At 40.4% G+C, this 20621-nt stretch overlaps 1 protein-coding gene across 1 annotated transcript; it reads right to left on the reverse strand.

Moving 5' to 3' along the window:
* Window positions 1–262: 262 nt before the first annotated feature.
* On the reverse strand, window positions 263–2834 carry LOC107042049. Its single transcript, XM_015262919.1, has 4 exons — window positions 1942–2834; window positions 1243–1788; window positions 665–1091; window positions 263–571 (listed from the first exon to the last, which is right to left on the reverse strand). Exons 1-4 carry the CDS (start codon window positions 2832–2834, stop codon window positions 263–265), a joined length of 2175 nt encoding a protein of 724 aa, XP_015118405.1.
* Between the last annotated feature and the right edge of the window lie 17787 nt (window positions 2835–20621).

The following is a 20621-nucleotide window of genomic DNA, read 5'->3' on the forward strand; positions in this document are numbered from 1 at the left end:
GCGAAAAACAGGTCGATAACACAGAGTTATAATAGCAGAAAGACTATAGATCGCCAGATGTCGTCCAATTGTCCCATTCGAATCAAATGAACCTCAATACAGAGAACACCTCTTGCTGTCAAGACGGTAACATTTTCTCCCACCTTTTGACAAGGGCGATTGGCAAAAAAAACATCTGACCTGTAACAAGAACTATAGACCATGAATCAGAAAAATATAGCATAAAAAAAAACCATGACCAGAATGAGTAGCTGAAATAGCTCTAACTGCCTGAACCCTCATCAGTGCCACCAGCAAGTTCCTCATCTCCAACAGTGCCAGCAGGCATCACCTCCACAGGTAATGGGCAGATCTTCGTAGCAGGCCTGGTGAATGTTGACGACTGAGTCCTAACCGAGACCACTCGACAGTGACCATTTTTCCCCAGATGAAGCTGAATGACCTTCCCCATAGGCCACTTCGTAGGAGGGAACCTCTTATCCACGATGAGAACCAGAGCCCCTACCTGCAGGTTAGGAATGCTGCGATGCCATTTGTCTATTCCTTGAAGCTTCTGCATATACTCGGTGGACTATTGATCCCAGAACCTCTCAGCCATCTGCCGAATCAGCTGGTAACGAGACAATCTCGAGGAAGAAAGATGAGACAATGACGGCTCAGGTACGGCAGACAGAGCTGACCCGATGAGAAAGTGACCTGGAGTCAGAACGGCGAACTTGTCGGGATCATTCGGAAGCTCACACAAAGGTCTCGAATTAAGAATGGCCTCAATCTGCACCAGTAACGTTGAGAACTCCTCGTAAGTCATCAGAGCATCACCAATGACTCGCTTCAAATGAAACTTCGCAGACTTCACAGCAGCCTCCCACTTTCCGCCGTGATGTGGCGTCCGAGGTGGATTAAAGATCCATTTTGTGCCATCGTTAGCAACAGAATGAGCAATAGCCTGGCCCTCCTTACTCACTGCATCGAAGAGCTTCCTCATTTCCTTGTCAGCTCCCACCAGGTTAGTCCCCTGGTCACTCGAAATCGCCTCACACAAGCCCCTTCTAGACACGAATCTCTTATAGCAAGCGAGGAATCCGTCTGTGCTGTAATTAGTCACCAATTCAAGGTGCACTGCCGATGTTACGAGGCACACAAAAACCACCAAGAATCCCTTATAAGACTTGGCTCCACGACCTCTCCAAGCCAGCAATGACAACGGCCCTGCGTAGTCAACTCCAGAGTGCAGAAACGCACGTGCAGGCGTAATCCTCCTCAAAGGTAGTTGCCCCTATCAGCTGCTTGGCCACCTTTCCCCGATGCCTCGTACACGCAACACAGCGGAAAATGAAATTCTTAACAGGCCTTCTGCCTCCCAGAATCCAATAGCTCCTCCTGAGAGTAGTCAACATCAGCTGAACTCCTCCATGATAAGTTTTCAAGTGCACATCACGAAGCACAAGCTCGGTAAACTGAGAGCTAGCAGGCGATATTGCTGGATGCTTGGAATCCTCCTCCAGAGACGATTTATGCAACCTCCCAGTGAGGCTCATAACACCCTCGCCATCCAAAAAAGGCACCAGTCTGAAAAGCTGACTCCCCCGAGCCACCTCCTTGGACTCGTTCAACTTCCTCAGATCCTCAGCAAACCACTCGCCTTGAGTCTGTCTCATCCAAAATTTCCTTGCATCCTCCAGTTCCTCAGGCCCTAGAACCAAACTCTCAAACTTCTTAGCACTCTTACTCACTCTTCCCCACTGCACCAAAAAAATTCTCCTACACCAGGCAGTCACCACCAGAAGCCTGTCCAATTAACTGAACCTTCTTACCAAGTCCCAAGACTCGATGCCCTCAGCAGAAGTCGCTGCATGCACCCCAGCAGCTCTTATCTCTGGATCCTCAGCATCATCAACAGCGATTCTCTACTCCGGCCACTGCGACTCTGGCTGAACCAACCATGATGGGCCACTCCACCATAGCTGAGATGCAGCCAATTTCCCAGCTGACACCCCCCTGGATATCAAATCCGCAGGATTATCCTCCCCAGCAACATGTCTCCAGCGAGCGTGAGGCACCAAATTCTGAATCCCCTCCACGCGATTCTTGACGAATTGCTTAAACTTCATGGGATCAGATTTAATCCAGGACAAAGCCACCGAAGAATCAGTCCACAGGCACACTATCATCCCCTCTATCTCTAAGGCCCTAACAACTGCCACGATGTGCCATGATAGCAAAGAAGTAGCCATCAGCTCCAGCCTCGGGATGGTTACCTTGCCTGAGCTCTTCCTGTCTTTGATAGGCGCCAATTTCGATTTCGCCGACACCAGAGTCACATGGAATCCACCAGCTGCATCAGTAACTCTCAGATACACCACAGCTCCATAGGCAGCCCCCGAAGCATCAGCAAAACTGTGCAACTCAACATGCGAAATAGTCTCGTTCATCACAAAGTACCTGGGCAACTTAACCTCCCACAGATCACGAACCTCCCGAGCGAACCGCATCCAACGTCTGCCGAATTCTTCGCTGAGCTCTTCATCCCAACCAAGCTCTAGCTTGCACAACTCCTGCACAAGTAATTTTCCCTTTACAACAAATAGACCAATCCACCCCAGAGGATCATAGAGTTGCGCCACTTGTGATAAGACCATCCTCTTAGTAAGCTCCTCAGCCTCCCCCTGCACCTTCAGAGAGAAAAAGAAAATATCATGAGTTGAATCCCAGTTAAGACCAAGAGCCCTATGACACTCCTGATCATCAATCAGATGGGTAGCAAACTCGTTCACCGAACAAGCAATGTCTCGCAGCAACTCCGGCTTATTAGACGTCCATTTCTGCAGCAGCATCCCTCCCGAAGCAAAAACCCTATTTACCTCGGTAATCTGCCTCTTCTACCCCTCCTCCGAACTGGAACCACCGTAGACATCATCCATGTACGTAGTTTTCATGATGATTTCTCTTGCCTCCGGATTCTCATCGCCTTCGTCCTCAGCTAGCTGCCTCAGAGTCCTGATAGCGAGATAAGGAGCAGGTCTAGTCCCAGCTCGACGTGGAAGAACAGTTTTCCTAGTGAACCTTAGCTCCACTCGAACCCTTTGGAGCTCTCCCAGCAACATTCGTAGCGGAAGTCCCAGAGGCACCAGTCCCACCTCCAGCATAGTCAGCCTGAATTGAGTGCATTACCCTAATTCTCGACATGAAAAACCCCTTGAGCTGATTCCAAGTAGGTGGCTCAGCTGAGGCCCCAAGAGTCCTCTCCCATTTAATGATCAAAGCTCTGTCCAGTTTCTTGACTATGATGTACACCAAGAGATCGTCCCACTCCGCAACCGGCCTCTTGAGCGCCTCAAGGGCCGTCAGAGCCTGTGTACTTTCGGTGTATAACCGCTCGAGCGACGGTACAGAGTCCTTCACTACTACCGGAACATTGAAAAGAAGCGTTATAGCATTGTTGACCAGCGCTCTTTTATTATCATAATACTCCAAGAGGCTGTTCCACACCAGTTGATAACTTTCCCCCTGAAGTGAGATACTCCGAACTCTCTTTTCAACATCTCCCTTCAGACGTCTCTTCAACAGGTAAAGTCTTCAACAGGTTGAACGTTCAACGTTTGACAAACTCTTCAACAGGTTGAACTGATGTGAGCTGAGGATAGTTCGACATGATGGTAAGGTACAAGTCCCGAAAATTCATCCATTTCGATGGGTGACCGTCAAAATCAGGAAGATCCCACTTCGGGAATTTTAATCCAGACTGCAATGAACCCGGCAGCATCCAGCAATTCCTTCTGTTCTTGCATCTTCTCCACAGCCACGAGATAAAGCTCCTCGCAAGCCTCATGACGTTTATTTGCAAAATAGTCATGATTCTCGAGCGCTGCTCGGAGGTCAGACTTCCCATTATACTTCAGCCTCCACAACGTTGAATGTTTGTCCTGGTATTTATTCCATTTCACGGTCAAGGCCCTCACTCGGGTGTCCAGTCTAGCAGATGTCACCTCAGCTTTCATCAAGGACTCACAAGCCTTCCCAATGGCCTCCGCAAGTTCCGTCTGCTCGTCAATAATCGAATTAAAAGTTGTCATGTTGAAAAAGAAACAACTCAGCTATTGTGATAATAACACCCTTCCACCGATGGTAAGCGTCTCATTTACCAACCGTAAGAATTCGGGTTTGACTGATGGTAAGAACGAAAATAGTTAGCTTACCGACCACCGAGGATCAAATACCTCCGCCGATAACCTGGTCAACTGAACGACCGAGCCTCTGATGCCCAACTCGAACCCAAAAATGGCGGCACCACGACGCCGAAGCCTGACGCCGACTCAACAGTAGCAACGCTCAGCAGCTCCACCACAGGCTCCCTGCTGCTTTATGGAATTCCACAGATGAACCCACTGGTTGCCAAATCCCACGACGCTCCACCAACAGCCTCCCAGAGCCCCACCAGATGAATCTTACAAGCTCTTCCCAGACCCTTATAGCCAAGAACCTGTTACAACAGACGCCAACCACTGACCCCAATTACCAGCGCCAACCACCAAGCGACGCCCAGCACCCGGGAGTCCAAACCCGTTGATGTTTTAATTATGCCACTGTCGCACTCTTCACAGCACATCAGCCGTTATCCGCGACTCAAATGTTTTTTCACTTCACTGATATTAACCCCTATCCGGCTCGAAGGACCAAAAATGTTAATTAGACCGTTGGATAGGTCGCTGAGGCCGGATAGGGGTGAACTCAAATAAAACACAGTTGGATAAAAGAATTGTCATCTTTACTATCAAAATCGATCACTTTGAATAATACACATCTAATCGTTAATTAGCACTCTTTTTCATCGCTCAGCTCTTGTAACAACTCCAATATTTACAACAAATATAAATGGACTGTACTTGGCACCAATCAGCCTCGACGTCTCGAGATAGATAAACTCCAAAACTAATAGACATATCAAAAGACCGCGAAAAACAGGTCGATAACACAGAGTAATAATAGCAGAAAGACTATAGATCGCCAGATGTCGTCCAATTGTCCCATTCGACTCAAATGAACCTCAATACAGAGAACACCTCTTGCTGTCAAGACGGTAACAAGCTACATATTTAGAAGTCCTGGATCTTCAATTCCGATAAATTATCAAAAAATGAAGATAGGAGCTGAGTGAGCCGTAGTGGCCGCATGCAGCTAATATCGCTCAGTCTGATTCCTATATCGCTCAGTACCTAACCTCTAGTCAATATATGTCAAAATAAAAAAATCTCCGATGTTGGATGATTCAGTAAAATAGATGGAATTCAGATTTTGTTTGATGAATTGAAATGTATAACAACAAAATTCTATTTTATAAATGCGAGAATCGCATTGCATTCCATGCTATTCTGACGGAATAATAATAAAATATTACGGCTCTATTCTATTTAAATATTTTATTCTCTTCTGTAACAAGTTTTTTTAAAAATTATTTTATAGTGATGTAGCCCTTACATTGGGTTATTTACACTGTCGTTTACATTCAGTTGTATATATTACATTTTATTATCTTAGATAATTCATATTTGTAGGTGGCAGTCTTTCAGGTATTTACATATTTCCTTAATGTATTTATGGTCAGTTGCATCTGTGAATTTTCTTATAGTAAAGGGCGGAGAATAGTTTGATTTCTTCAGTCTGTCTAATAATGTGGATCTCTGGTCATCGTATTCTGGGCAATGCGATAGTACGTGTTCAAAATTTTGAATTTCTGCTCCACAAGGACAGCTTGGTCATTGGTTATTCCAACTCTATTCAAGGAAGCTGCAAGGTGGTAATGGTTGGCTCTAATTCGATTTACCGTGACGATAGCTTCTCTCGGGAGCTTACAGTTTTTATACCAAGTCCTCGCAGAGTCCTTGAAGTAAAGCTCAAAATATTCCACGCCTTGTTTTTTCTGAACATTTGTTACCTCGTCTATGATTCTGTTTGTTGTGGATCTGTATTCTTCTGATTTGAATTGTGTTCGAAAGGCGTTGTATGGAACTTTAAATTGGTTTGATAGGTCTTCTGCCGCATCCCCTGCCAGCTTATTGCCTCGTTACCCTCAATGCCGCGATGAGAAGGAATCCACAAGATTGAAATTAAGGTCTGGCGATTATTTTTTTTAATTTCTAAAAATTGATTTCTTATTTCAGTAATATACGGGTTAGTGTTGACCGTTAATTTACCGGAATTGAGTGTTTGGCAGGTACTGAGGGAGTCTGTCAGAATAACATAATTCCGCCCAGGGTTTTCTTTAATGAATTTCTTCGCGAGCGTGAGTGCGACACATTCAGCAGTGTAGCTTGAGGAATAGCCATCAAGGATAGTGGAAATGCAGGCGTCCATCTCAGGACAGACTGTAACCGGAGATAACAGTCGCCAGAAGGTTTTACCTAATAACCTTCAAGGAAAATGCGACCGATTTCTGTTCGCGGTGAAATTTTTTGATATTGAACAATAAACTTAGCTTTTATTCCCCGGTAAGTATCGTAGTTGTTACTTAAATATCTATCTAGGTCTAGTTGAGGATTCCCTAGGATTGGAGGCCGGGACCCAAGATTGATGAACCGGAAGTCATTGTTTGATTCTCAGGGACTGGAAACAGGACATCACAGGAGTGGACATTAGGAGACAGGATGGATCACAGCAAAATTCCCAAGGACTGGATAATACGGGACAGGATAACAGCAGCCGGATTGCTCTACGCCAGGATAACCCAGGATTGGGGAATGAGACACAGGACGTTACTAATCCTCGTTCGGATAATCAGGATCACGATATCACAGGATTAGAAAATAACTTCTGGATTCCAAGATTCAGTAGATTGAAGATGTCGGGGAAGAGGACTACCCGAAAGCCATCGACGAACAATTAATTTAATCGTTTGAGATTAGTCCGTTTAACGATAAATAGTTTAATTAATTATTCAGTAACTGGTCCACATAAATCCAATGTTTTGCACCTCAATCCAATACAAGCAACTTTTTCAACTTGATCACAATAATTGTTTGTTTTAATATTTCCTCAGTATAATTATCTGGGAATTTATCTATTTAATTCTTTATTTTTAATGAATAGCAAAGAGTTATTCGAATGGTGTAGACTTCTCTTAGCTTTTGGACAGAGTAACGTCCCACGAATGAATGAAGTGACAGAACCCCAAAACATCGAGTTGTTATAGGATTTCGCGATGTTTGATTGACATCTTAATTCGATTTAATGAAATTGAATAATTAATTGATGTTATTCATTAATTGATTATTATCTCTAAATACTCGATTATTCTGTTATCTAATCGGAATGGATTATTGAAAAGAAATTAAATAATAACGTTTCTCTTTATGTTTCAGCAATTTTAATTAATTTTTCCGTAATATTTTCATAATTGAAATTGATAATAAATTTTCTGAGGCTTTTTAATCGGTAAATATAGGATGAATTTGGATTTCGAAGATTTATTTGAAGGTTCGTGCAGTTGGGAGGTGATAGGATTTCCAACATTTCATCAAGAACTGTAAAATAAATAATGAAACCCGTGTGGTTACAAGACGCATGCAGCCCCAACATCATTTTCTTCTCGATTTTTGCTCCCATCAGGAAAGATGTGGCAGTGTCCTTGATGTGTTTTCTCAAGTTCTCTATTAATATAATCATTGGGGTCACGTTCCTCCTGTGCCATTCGACCTAACTGTTCGTTTAGGTCGATGGGAAGGATGTAGGTTGTAACGTGGTCAATTTTTACTGGGGATAAAAATGAACGTTAACTCGCCCTTTTCCCTTGGCAATGTCAGCAAAGTAAAACTCGATGATTATGGGCGCCAGTTGTTCTTTGTCTCGACGGAAACAACAAACCGAAATTAGACCGAAGCAAAAAAAAAATACAACGAAACCAAAAATTCGAACACAACAAAACTTAAACCTAAGGGGGCCAAGGGAAAGGTGACACGGTGCTTGCGCTGCTCAGAGTGTCGGTTGTGGAGAGAGGGGTAGGTTCAGATGGAGAACGGGTCACTGGGCTCTTATCCTAAAAGAAAGACACGCAAGGCCAAAATGTAATGCTGAAATGTACAGGTCTATATTGTCTCACAAATTCAACAAAAGAGTAATAATCGTGATAGTTTTCAAAAAAAAAAAGAAACCATAATCCGCTTTGAGATTGAGGGAGAGAGACCAAAAAAATTATATATCTATCCATCAAAGTNGTAATGCTGAAATGTACAGGTCTATATTGTCTCACAAATTCAACAAAAGAGTAATAATCGTGATAGTTTTCAAAAAAAAAAAGAAACCATAATCCGCTTTGAGATTGAGGGAGAGAGACCAAAAAAATTATATATCTATCCATCAAAGTTATTAACAATAATTCCACAATATCACAATAATATCACACCGTACTTAATATTACGTGATGTACGTAGAGAGACCCAAAAAAAAATATAAATCCAAAATAAAATAAGTAACCTCAAAAATGGGACAAACTGAGAAAAGAAAAAGGAAAAAAAGAATATCGAATTCAATATCGGACGAGAGTTGGCTAATGTAGCAATAACGAAGAAAAATTACTCATCCCGGATTTCAAAAATAATCCCCGACGATGGAACGGAATAGATTAAGAATTTCAAAGAAAACCCGAAATTCCTAAGGCGCCGCAAACGCAAGTTACAAGGAAAATCCTAGCGCAACATAATGCTCGGAAACGCGCGGGCTCGAGAGCATAAAACGAACACGTGGTAGCTAAAACGATGGACGCGGCACATAGAATCTACAGAGGCGCGACCTTGAAGCGAAAACCGCATGAGAATGTCTCCAACGTGGGCGGTGAACGCACGAAAAAAAAATCAATAAATTCTAACAGGCCGTCGGCACTCAAAAATCCTAATTACTCCGTATTTTCAGGTATATTTCATCCCGAGGCGGTGAACGCAACATTGAGAACGATCGGAGCGAAATGAAAATAGAACAATATCCCGAGAAAATCGAACGAACGCGAAAAATCCTGAAAAGTTCTTAAATAAATAAAACGTCGAATTCATTAAACCATAACGACTGGCAAGACCGAGAGGTAAAGAGCTCGAAGCGCTCGAAGCGCAGCTCCTAGCGCAGAAGTGCTTTTGAAGTCAGAAATTACACTGCTTTTACGCCAAAATCCTAACGCAAAACTCCCGAAATATTCCCTCACTTAAATGACATAAACTATCCTTACGGGTGCGAGAGAGAAGCACGAAATCCACCATTGAAAGAGAGAGACAGATGCGAAATCTCTCGCGGCGTCAAAACTCGCAAAACCTGCCAGGCGATTAATGCAATTATTGGGCGTTCTTTAAGCTCTATCGCATAGAGCAAGATCTCAAAATCAATAATTTATTATCCCAAAACCCTGAGATGAGAAAACCTACGAAAATGATTCCCAACAATACGAGAATCCCATAACCCAAAAAAAATACTCTTGAAACTCACCAACGAAACGAGGCCCTACTTCCCGCTTGTCTGCTCCCCGGCAAAGCCTCCACATATAAATCTCGGGGGCCCTAAAATGTCTTGTTTCACTTATCGGTATTCTCCCGATTAACTATAATTATCCTCTTCTTTCACACACAAAAAAAAACTCCTAATAATCGTCGCAATGGCGAGAACGAACTGCCCTACACTCACGTGTACCGCATGTGAGGAGTCTAATCGATACTGACGCTCGATGGGCCACGATGGCGGCTTGGCGCACGGAGATGAGACGTGGACCGAGCGCCACGTGCGCCTGGATGGCACTACAATTATATAACGGTCGGTAACCGGGATTTCTACCTAACGAAATTCAAATTGAAATAACTCTATACAAAAATTAATTACTACACTGATTGAAATGCATGTCAGAGTGGGTTATTAACTGAAGAAAAATTCCTATTTAACTATAATCTCCTCTCCGGAGTCGTATTCTCGGGATCACGGGGCTAGGGAAATAAATTACGAAGGAGACAAACAAAACTTAATTACAAAAAAAATAAAAAAACATTTAAAAATCGAACCCACACGACCTTGGCGATTCACGCGAGAGCAACGGTCGGGTGACCAATTGATCGCGTGACCTTCCACCTAACCCAAAACTAACCCTTCCCAAACCCCAAAAATCCACTAATTGAGCGGTAGTATTCCAACTACTCCTACACAATCCCCGAAAATTCGAAAGGAAGGGAAAAATCGTCAAAAATGATCGCGCAGCTCGGTAATATCTCGGCCTAAGTCACGAAAATTCTATCGGCCCTATATAGTTAATTCTTCCCCCATCCAATTAACAAAACGGAAGGCGCAAAACGCAAGGTGAAGACAAAACGAATCCAAAAATACGAAAGGGCGTCAGAACGCAAAACCACATTCCCAATAACAAAGAAAGATGATAAAAGAAACCAAAAATTTTAGGACGCAAACCGAAATTCTGATGAATCCAAAATGAATCGAAATCTCTAATTATTAACAAACGAATTGACTCGAAACTATTGGCTCGACTGGGTCATTTTCTCTGCGTACTTACGATTTTTCCGGTACTCTTTCCGATGATCCCACGGCGAGCGAAGGGATTTCCCCAGAATCCCTTACAAGGTGTCAAATGGATGTGTAAAAATATGAAAATTGTTATTCGTGTAGAGTTGTTCTTTGATGGGGAGGATCTCGCCGATACATTTAGTCAACATTTTATCTCTGGGTCGTGGCGTATGAGAATCAATTTCGAAGAGATTATGAATTGTTTGGTAGGTAAGTGTCGATTGATTCGTGAGAGCTTTGATTAGATATGTTTTACAAAGGAATTTAGCGCTGTCTTGAATAATGGTGAGTTTTGATTCTCCGATTAGAACATTGGTGGGGGTGGAGCATCTGTAGCCGAGCGCAAGACGGATGGCAGAAAATTGTATTCGTTCGAGTTTATCTCTCATAAATTTCGTGTTAGGGGTGTAGTAGTTAATGATGGATCTCATGATACTTTTGTACAGGAGGATGAGGGTGGAAAGGTTAGAGCCCCACCACGTTCGTCGGAGAAACTTGATAATATTTAACGCTCTAAGTGGTTTTTCTTTAATTTTGCTGACTTGGTACTTAAAATTAACCTTACTGTTAAAGTATATTCCTAGGAATTTCCCAACTCGGCTAGAAGAGATCTAAAAGCCGTCAATTGTGATTTTGACTTCATCATGTCTAAACTTTTGCTTCGTAAATTGTAGTATGGTGGTTTTGCTTGGAGTTAGATCGAGCCCTAGTTCCTTTAAATTTCCAAACAGTTGGGGAATTGAATTTTCCAGGGTTTGAATTTCTGATTTTGCTCCACTGTAAGGGCAGTAGAGCGCAATGTCATCAGCAAAAAGTGAACATTTAAATGAATCATTTATAATTCTCATTATGTCTCCAGTGTAAATGGTGTATAATAATGGGGATAATACACCACTCCTTTGCGAACTGGTAGAATATTTTCACCAAGTATGTCAGCGTGGATAAACCTTTCGTGTATGATGAATTTTATGAATCGGAGTGAATTAATGGGATATTGAAGCTGAGCCATTTTGTCTATCAGAATGTTGGGGTTTACATTGTCAAAGGCCCCTTGAACGTCCAGAAAAGTCGCTATAGTTTCTTTGTTTTCTTTGAAATTGAATTCTACATTTAAACATAAATTGCTGAGGTTGTCGGTACATGAGAGGCCTGGACGAAATCCAGTTTGCTAATTGAGAATTAAATTGTTTGTTGCATACCACCATTCCAATCGATTTTTGATAAGGGTCTCCAGTAATTTGGCTACACAGGAGGTTAGTGCAATTGATCTTACATCACTATTGTTGGTTTTGGGAACAAAGTGGATGAAAGAATGTTTCCAATCAGGGAGAAAATCTCCTGTTTTAAACATTTCATTAAACGTGTCTAGAAAAATCAGTTGTAAGTTAATCGGAAGTCTTTTAATCAGCTGGTAATTTATTCCGTCAAGACCAGGGGAGGAATTTTCTTTTTTGGATTTAAGGGCGAAATTTAATTCGGAGAAGTCGAAGGGTCGGTCGAGAATGGAGTGAGGAGTGCGGGGAAGGGGGGAGTCGGGATTGGAGGTGGATCCTGGGGGGGGGGGCAATTTTGCTCAGGGAGTTCAGAATGGTTTGTTTGATTTTTTCGGGATCACGGGGATTTTCTGGTTTGATTTTGACCCAGGAGTTTTTAAGAATTTCGCTTGTTCGCCATACATATTTACTATTTTTCCGGAAGTCAATGCCTTCTGCAAACGTGATAAAACATAGTTGTTTCTTACGCTTGGTTATTTTTGCAGCGAATGCAACTGACCTCTTATAGTTAATCATGTCTGTTTTTCCCTTGGTGTATTGCCACTTTTTGAAGGCTGCTTTTCAGAGTCTGATTACCTTGGCACATTCATCGTCCCACCACTTCACGGGGTTTTAATGTATTTGAGGAGATATAGTTTTTCTTTTGGGAGTACATTGTTTGACTGCTTGGGTAATGTTATCGATAAACAGGGAGTATTTTTCAGAGGGTTTCAGGTTGAGGAAAGTCGGGTCTAGGTATTGAGGGAATGATTAGGTAAGGAGTTCCCCTAGATTTTCCCAATCCGTGCTAGCCGAAGTGATTTCCAAAGAACGCTTGTGGTAAATACTCCGCTCTGTTGTTAGGGAAATGAAGACTGGGTAGTGATCAGATCCCCACGTTTCGTCATTGGCATGAACAGATATTTTTTCGGCTAAGTCTGGAGTGGAGAAAATCAGGTCATGATTGGAATGCTTATTTTGGTATAAATCCAAGTTTGTATGAGTGTTGGAGTTGAGAAGACACAAATTTTCAATTTGAATGCATTCGAGTAAATTCTCTCCGTTCAAGTCACTTTTCTCGCAGTTCCATGAGGGGTGGTGAGCATTAAAATCTCCTATAAGGTTCTGTGAGGGTGTTTTCTTTCAATTCCTGTGATTTTCCGCCAATACTCCAGTTAAAGGGTTGCCCCTGGCGTTCTGTAGCATGCGATGATGGTGATTGGGGTAGAGACGTTCATAATTTGGATACCGGAAATTTGAACGTCTGGGTGAGGGTCTGCTATATTATCGATAATCTTGATGCTGATGTTGTTTTTATAAATGAAGGCAATACCTCCGGTGTTGACGTCTTTGTCCTTGCGATGTTTTTTATATCCAGAAAACTTTAATCTGCGTGTGTCTAATGGATCAATTTTAGTTTCCACGCAGGTTATGACGTCATAATTTCTGATCGCAAGTTGAGCGTCCTCGTAGTTCCTTCGTAATTCCCGAATATTCTAGAACATGAGGTTAATCTCCTGTTTCTGTGTATCCATACGTATTATTTATTTGAACACTGACTTGCGGATGAGTAAGTGTCATTTTCCACATCATTTTCCAATCAGTTAGCCAGTTTCGTTATGGCAGATTTGATTGTCTTGTCGTCAACGTGAATATTGATGTATCGGAGAAAGGTACCAATTCATCGATTACATCTTGGTATTCCTTTTTAATTTTTCCTATATTTCTTTCTTCTTGCCAGTCCAGGATCAGTCTAGTGAATTGGTCATAATCAATGCAGCAGTCAGATTGTGAAATCGTGATGTGAGCTCGTAGTCGTGTAGTGTGGGTGCGAATGAACTCTTCTGTGAATTGAGTTCTCTTGGATACCTTGGATTTCGGATTGGATTTATTCTTCTTGTTCGGGTATCTGGGGGTGATGAAGCCATCATTGTCCATCTGTCCGGTCTTTTCTGTTATTGTTGAGGACAATTTTTCTCATTCCGGATTGTCAGATCGAGTACCTTTCACCTCTTTGTCATCCTCAGAGCTCTCCGTTTCGAGTGGGGTAATTTTCCTTAGTGATCGGGCACGTTTGAAGGAGGATAGCTCAATTTCCATTTCTGTAGTCTCCTTGTTTCCTCTATTTTGAGGAAGTTCGGGAAAGTCTGTCTCATTGGTGCCCTCCAGAGGGAGCAGATCTGGCTCATTGTAGTCGGTTTATTCTTCCATGTGAATCTCTTCGATTCCCGATAAGTCCTGTGGAGACGTTGCTGAGGTTTGAGAAGTTGCTGATAGCTGAATCATTGGGCATTTGTTGCGGAAATGTCCAACTTTTTTACAATGAAAGCAAGCTGGACTTTCAGCACTTGGATAGGCGACGTATTCAAAGTTGTTCCGTTTCATTCTAATGACCTTGGGAAGATGTGCCTCATTGGTGGGATCGATGAAAATTTGCCTCCGGAAGCTTTTCACGTGCTCATAGTTAGGTGTTTTTGATCCGGCTCCAATGTAGGTTACGGGAGACAGTAGTTTGCTCCCGCTCTCTGTAAGTTTTTTCCCAAGAACATCATGTGGTAGTGAACAGTACGCAGGTAGTACAGGTGAGATAGTAACTCTTTTGGACTTTGCTACGAGTGGTCGAATTTTCAGTTGGTTTCCATTAATCGTTAATTCCGTTTGTGTATACATGTCATATAGTCGTTTACAGGAATACCTTGGATTGCATCAATGAGGATGGCACGATTGTTGTCAAGGTGAAAGTCACCCGCTAGTCGTTGAGAGTACGAGCTTCGTTGAGTCTGGAAATCATTGTTAGCGGAGTTTCCAAGATGAACCGTTGTCGGCTTATCAGTTTGAGTTTCCATTTCAGATAGGCTTTAACTTTTGAATTGAAGATTTTGATAGTTCAGCAAAATGGGGGAGAGGGGAGAAGAGTTCTTATCCCCTCCTTCTTATTACACGTGAATCCCGGGCTTTTATGGGAAATGCGTTTCAATCATATCAAGATGATTAACACTACACTTTACTCGTATCCACGCATAATACACAACGTTACGGAGAGTAAACACGAAACACGTCTTACTCGGTTGACGGTCAGAGACCAAAAATCCTGTGACAAGTTATACATGTGAATATTTATTCATTATAACCACCCAAACGCCCCCGGTAGGAATCAATAATGGAAACAAGACTCATCAAGCCCTGAACCAAGGCTCAAAAATTTTCAATCAGGACTGGATCCCAAGCTTGAATCAGTTTCAAAATTATCATCAGAATTGAGGCTTCATTTCTGAGGCTCGGACAAGGCTTGATGCCAAGGCCTGATCGAAGCCTTGAAATACGAAATTTTAAAGGCTCAAATCTTGCTTCTTTGTAATTATTTATTATTTATAGACATTTCTTTGGATGATTTCTGATTCTTTTATCAGTCTTTCTGTCGATTTCAAGAACTCCATAAAGAAGACTAGGGTAAGACCGTTAGTAACAGTGGATAATCCGATAAACGTTAATTGTGATGATTGATTAATTAACAATGGATCTAGAAAAAAATATGACGATCTTTATTATTTTTCATTAATTATTTGTACTGAATTATTATCCAGTGACCTGTAATTCAAATACAATGAAGTTGAAGATTCGAAAAATTGCTCCTACTCGGGGAGATTGATTCGGGGTCCTTCTACTCCGTAGTCAAACGCATTTCCACATATGAAACTCAAGGCTTCGACTAGCCCTGAATAGAGCATCGTAGATGACCTTGTAAATCACCCTCATTCCAACCTAATATCGACAATGAGAACAGGTCTGGCTGAGGCCTGAGCTACTGAACCTTACCAATCCAGGGTTCATAGCCTTGGTAATTCTTACCTGAGGAGTCACCCAGGGCGTCACCCAAGGAATATATTATATACTTGATTCAAGCATATTATTCTTGATTCCAGTATATTTTATACTCAATTGGGGGATGGATATTTCAGTTCGGAGATGATTATTTTGTATCAGGCCAGGTTATAACAAGCCATCTTAAGTGTAATATAAGGGTTAGGCATTAAGTGTCAGAATATAAGAGTCAAAAAATGGAGATTATAAAATAAGGGTCAGAATATTAGGGTCGAACACAGAGAGAAAAAGTGGATTAGCTTTAGAAAAAAGTTTCAAAATTTGAGAAACCGTGATTTCTAAGCTTCAGTTTTCCGTGGATTGCGTGGGTGAAAAAACGGAAATTTTCATGGGAATTACATACTGATAGTAAATTTTTCAGATTGAGTGCGATAGAGTATAGGAAAAGTAAGTAGTTGTGAAGAAAATCAAATGAGCGGTATTGGCTGCTGAGCGGTACAGGCATCGCCTCCCCTAGTATCAGTGGAAATTAGTGATGTCACTGAAAATTGATAGAAAAAATCACTGAATTTCTGAATGTTGATCAATCTAGGGTTAACCCGTTTAAAGACTACCATGTTTTACTCTAAGATACCAGCTATGAAAAAAGTTATGACTGAAGAATCTTGAGAAAGACGGAATGTCTTCCGCAATTCATCGTAATCTTACGTTTCCATCAAATAGTGGATTAAAAGCCGTGAAATTGTTCTCTCAATAATGTATCACCCACTTTGTTAATAAATTGCCAAAATTACTTCGTCCTTACTTTTTTATTTTATTACATGGAAACTTTAGTACAGCTATTATAGCGATAATGATGATTGATAAAAGAGACTTTGTAGAGTCTGTGCCAAGAGAGCTTCGTGCCATTCACTTTATCACCTACGTTGTTTCAAATAATTGTCTTCCAGTTACACACGTCGCTCATAAATTTCTATTACCCTGTTATCTCTGATTATCTTTCCCCGAGATTTTGTATAATTTCATAACTACATCAAAATATGAGAATTCCTTTTTTCAGAATAGGCTAATAATCATACATCAAGTTAATTTCACTTACTCCAAAACTGCAAAAAAAAGCACTTACTTATTTCACCGTCGGTCACGTTGCCAAAGACACCAACTAGTAACTATGAATTTCCTCTCATCCAACACTCCCGTTGAATCTCGGCAAAACCATTTGTCAGGACGTGGGATTATAGGGCTGTGGGCTTAATGTTCTATGAAATATAGATTAATTTCGAGTGGATGTCGACTCTTCTGTTGAAATATATACCGAGGAAAATTCAACTGCTAATTCTAAAAAAGATTTGTTCATTTTTAGAGATTTGAAATTACATTCCTCATCGAAACATTAGGAATTGAATACCCTGTCGGAAGCATCCAAAATTGACTGATTTAAATACGGAAAAATAAAAACTGACAACAAAAATTCATCAGATTACATGAAAACTAATAAAGCCAAGGAATCACAGCCAATACCTTGTTAATTAAATAACGCGGTATCGAATAATTTAGCAAAAATTAATTACAAATAATCATGACATGTGTCTGCGTGTAATGAATGATGTTCTCCTGACCCCACCAGTTTTTTTGTAATTCAATGATGTTTTCTTTTGCTCTTCGTTTTTTTCTGAACCATTCAATTTATAATTATTACATCTAACGACGTGTAATCACACGAGTCAGAATAGTACATTACGCAACTAGTGCGGACAGCAGGCAGTAACCGCCTGCTTTTACGGGTGGCTGCGCCGCCGTCGCGAGTAACCGCCTGCTTTCCGCACTAGTTGCGTATACTATTTTATATGATAAGTGCGTGATGAAGTCTGGGGCGGAGGGGGGGGGGAAGAGTGGGGGGCGACGCCCCCCACGAGAAAAGGGGGTCCAGGGGGCGAAACCCCNAATTATATTCATTAAATATGTAGTTCAAAAAACGTAAAGTATTTTTAATTGAAAAAAATTAATTATAATAATTACAAAATACAATTTTTAAAAATCATTAAGAATTCGCAAAAAAAAGAAAGTTATAATTATAAAAAAATATGATACAAAACGTTATATTTTTCTATAGAACTTGTTGGTAGCGTCTGATTTTTGGCCTTTTGGGCATTTGCTAAAATATCTGATGGAAGATTTTCGTTGTTGTTATCAAAATCATCATAACGGATTCTCTTCTGCGGAGTTTTTGGCAATCCGGCTGTTGCTTCATTGGAGAATATTTCATTTCCATTTTCTTCAAATGTCACATCACCAATAAACTCCTCCTCATCAGTAAATAAATTCTCCTCACTGCTTAACTCTTCATCACTATCAGGAATTATACGATTTTGGCTCATTTTATCTGCTTCGAAAATCACCTTTTCATTTTTCAGTCATTCTATGTATTCACTATTCGGGGGTTATTTCGGCCGAGTATCGAAATATGCCATTTTCTGATTGTGCAGAAAGGAAAATGGGAGAATGAAACGGCAGGTTTACACTGTTAGAAATTTTTCACTGTTAGAACAGTTTACACTGTTAGAAAATATGGTAGTAATTCTCCTGAGAGTGACATTGAATCCGATTTAGGCAAACAATGGTTATAAAATTTCACGTTTTAGGTAGAATTCAAGCAAATTCATAATCTTTCTATGGAACTAAGACGAAAATTTCACAACTTGATTTATTTTTTCATTGAACATGAATATTTAGAACCAAAATGACATGAATGTTCAATTTTAATTGAACGACAAAATCAAGTATTTTATTGATTTTCAGATTATTCGAACAGAAAAACAATGGACTATTTGACTTTTCCCTGACAAAATTTTCGGAATTTTAGTAAAAATTAAACATGATAAACATTTCGGTGATTTGACATGGAAAATTCAGAAGAAAATTTTTGACATTGTAGGAGGAGGAGGAGAACATAGAGAGGCGAGAGAATGTGGAATGAGAAGGAGAGAGAGGAAGATAAGGTTAAGTTAGAATAGAGTCGAGAATGTAAGGAAAGGAGGTGCGGGATATATATTGGGTATTCGATGTGAACTCACCCAGGTGAAAACCCTCACCATCGTCAATCATATTGCCGATTTTTCCTGCGGTAGTATATGGAAAAATATGACTTTTCAAATTTTTTCAGATTTTTTGACGCATCCTATAGGCAGCCATGTTTTTTTTCAAGTTTTATCTTCAAATGCCTGTAACTTGCGTAAAAATCAATCGATTTGATTTTTTTTTACAAAATATGCGTCTTCAAACACACTTTCCATATAAAAATATGCCATTTTTTTTCAATTCGTTCTTTCATCGATTTCCACAAAAAAAACCTCAAAAAACTTCAAAAAACGAGTCGTTTTCAAAGTTGAACCCTTTTTATATTTTTCAAAAAATTTCAGTGAATATATTGAACCAACATAAAATTTTTCACTAAAGGCCAAAGTGGGATTTCTATTAGAACACACCACTCGGAAAGATTTATTGTTAACGAATTTTCGAAAAATCATCAAATTGTTCCAGATTCGAATATAATGCAGTGATCCTTCAGGTGGTCAATTCAAATAATGCTTCTGCGTTCGAATGCGAAAAGAATTTTGACATTTTTGAAATTTTTCATCCCGGATTCATATATTCAAATTGGAAATGACGGCCACGAAATGGGAAACCAACTTTGGCCTTTGGTGAAAAATTTTGGTTTGGTCCAATACATTCACTGAATTTTTTTGAAAAATATAAATAGGGTTTTGAAAAATATAACAGGTTTTTCTGAGGAAATCGATGGAAGAACGAATTTGAAAAAAATTGGCGTATTTTTATATAGAAAGTGTATTCAAAGACGTATATTTTGTAAAAAAAAAACTCAAATCGGTTGATTTTTACGGAAGTTACCGGCATTTGAAGATAAAACTTGCAAAAAAACATGGCTGTCCACAGGATGCCTCAAAAAATCTGAAAAAATTTAAGAAGTCATATTTTTCCATATACAACCATAGGAAAAATCGGCAATATGATTGGCGATGGTGAGGGTTTTGACCTGGGTGAGTTCACATGGAATACCCCATATACTTAACTATGAGGGAAATCGTTGATAAAAACATATATTTATCGCTCCCCTTGGACTGTCGTTTTGATTGAATACTTAGATTTTATTACGTGCAACAATTTGAAGGTACGTAGTTCAGAGAAAGTTGATGAGTGATTCAAAATATGAATGTTAAAAAAATTGCTTCACTTGTAAACGTTTCAAAATATTATTTCGTCCGTGTCTGCCCGAAAAAAATATCAACATTCCTTCCGTTTCAAATTTGCCGTCACATTGTAAACACCACTTTATTATTTCTTATCATGTACACTTGCTGTCCAATTCATTAAAAATAAATCAAATGTATTCCCACAGAAAATGTATCGATCGTAAAAATGAAATTCCAACTGAAGAAAATTCGGTCCTTTCTAGTACAATGCTTTTGTCGAACTTAATTTTTTTCCAGCTCTACTTTCGAAAACAATCACTTTAATGCATAGAATTGAGAACGCACTACAATGGGGTAAAATAATTGCTGTGAGCGTTTAATTGTTATAACATAATATGCCATACACTTTAAGCGCAAGACATAGAAGCAGATTTTATGCAGCTGCAACAAACGCCTCAAGAATAGGATGACGGTAAATCCCAGCGGGTCTCATTCGTCTTCGTTATATACCTCTACTGCACTCAACAACTAACGCACCACCAAGGAGTGGAAGTTCACTTGAAATTTGAGTGAAAAGCCCGGGTTTCGTCAAGCTTATCCATTTGATTGTTTCAAGTCCATTTCATTTCCCTTCTCTTCACTCTTTTTTTGTAAACACTTGGCGTCTCTTACCTTGAGCTCTCCATTGTTTCCACTCGTCGGTGGTCTAAAACAGCACACACTGTTTCCTCTTTTCTTCTTCGCACATTCTGCTTCCACTTGGTGTTAAAGTTTTCGTGGAAAATGCATGAAGAAA

This window comes from Diachasma alloeum, unplaced genomic scaffold, assembly GCF_001412515.2.
Source record: "Diachasma alloeum isolate Michigan unplaced genomic scaffold, Dall2.0 Dall_scaffold_00406, whole genome shotgun sequence".
Lineage (NCBI taxonomy): Eukaryota > Metazoa > Arthropoda > Insecta > Hymenoptera > Braconidae > Diachasma > Diachasma alloeum.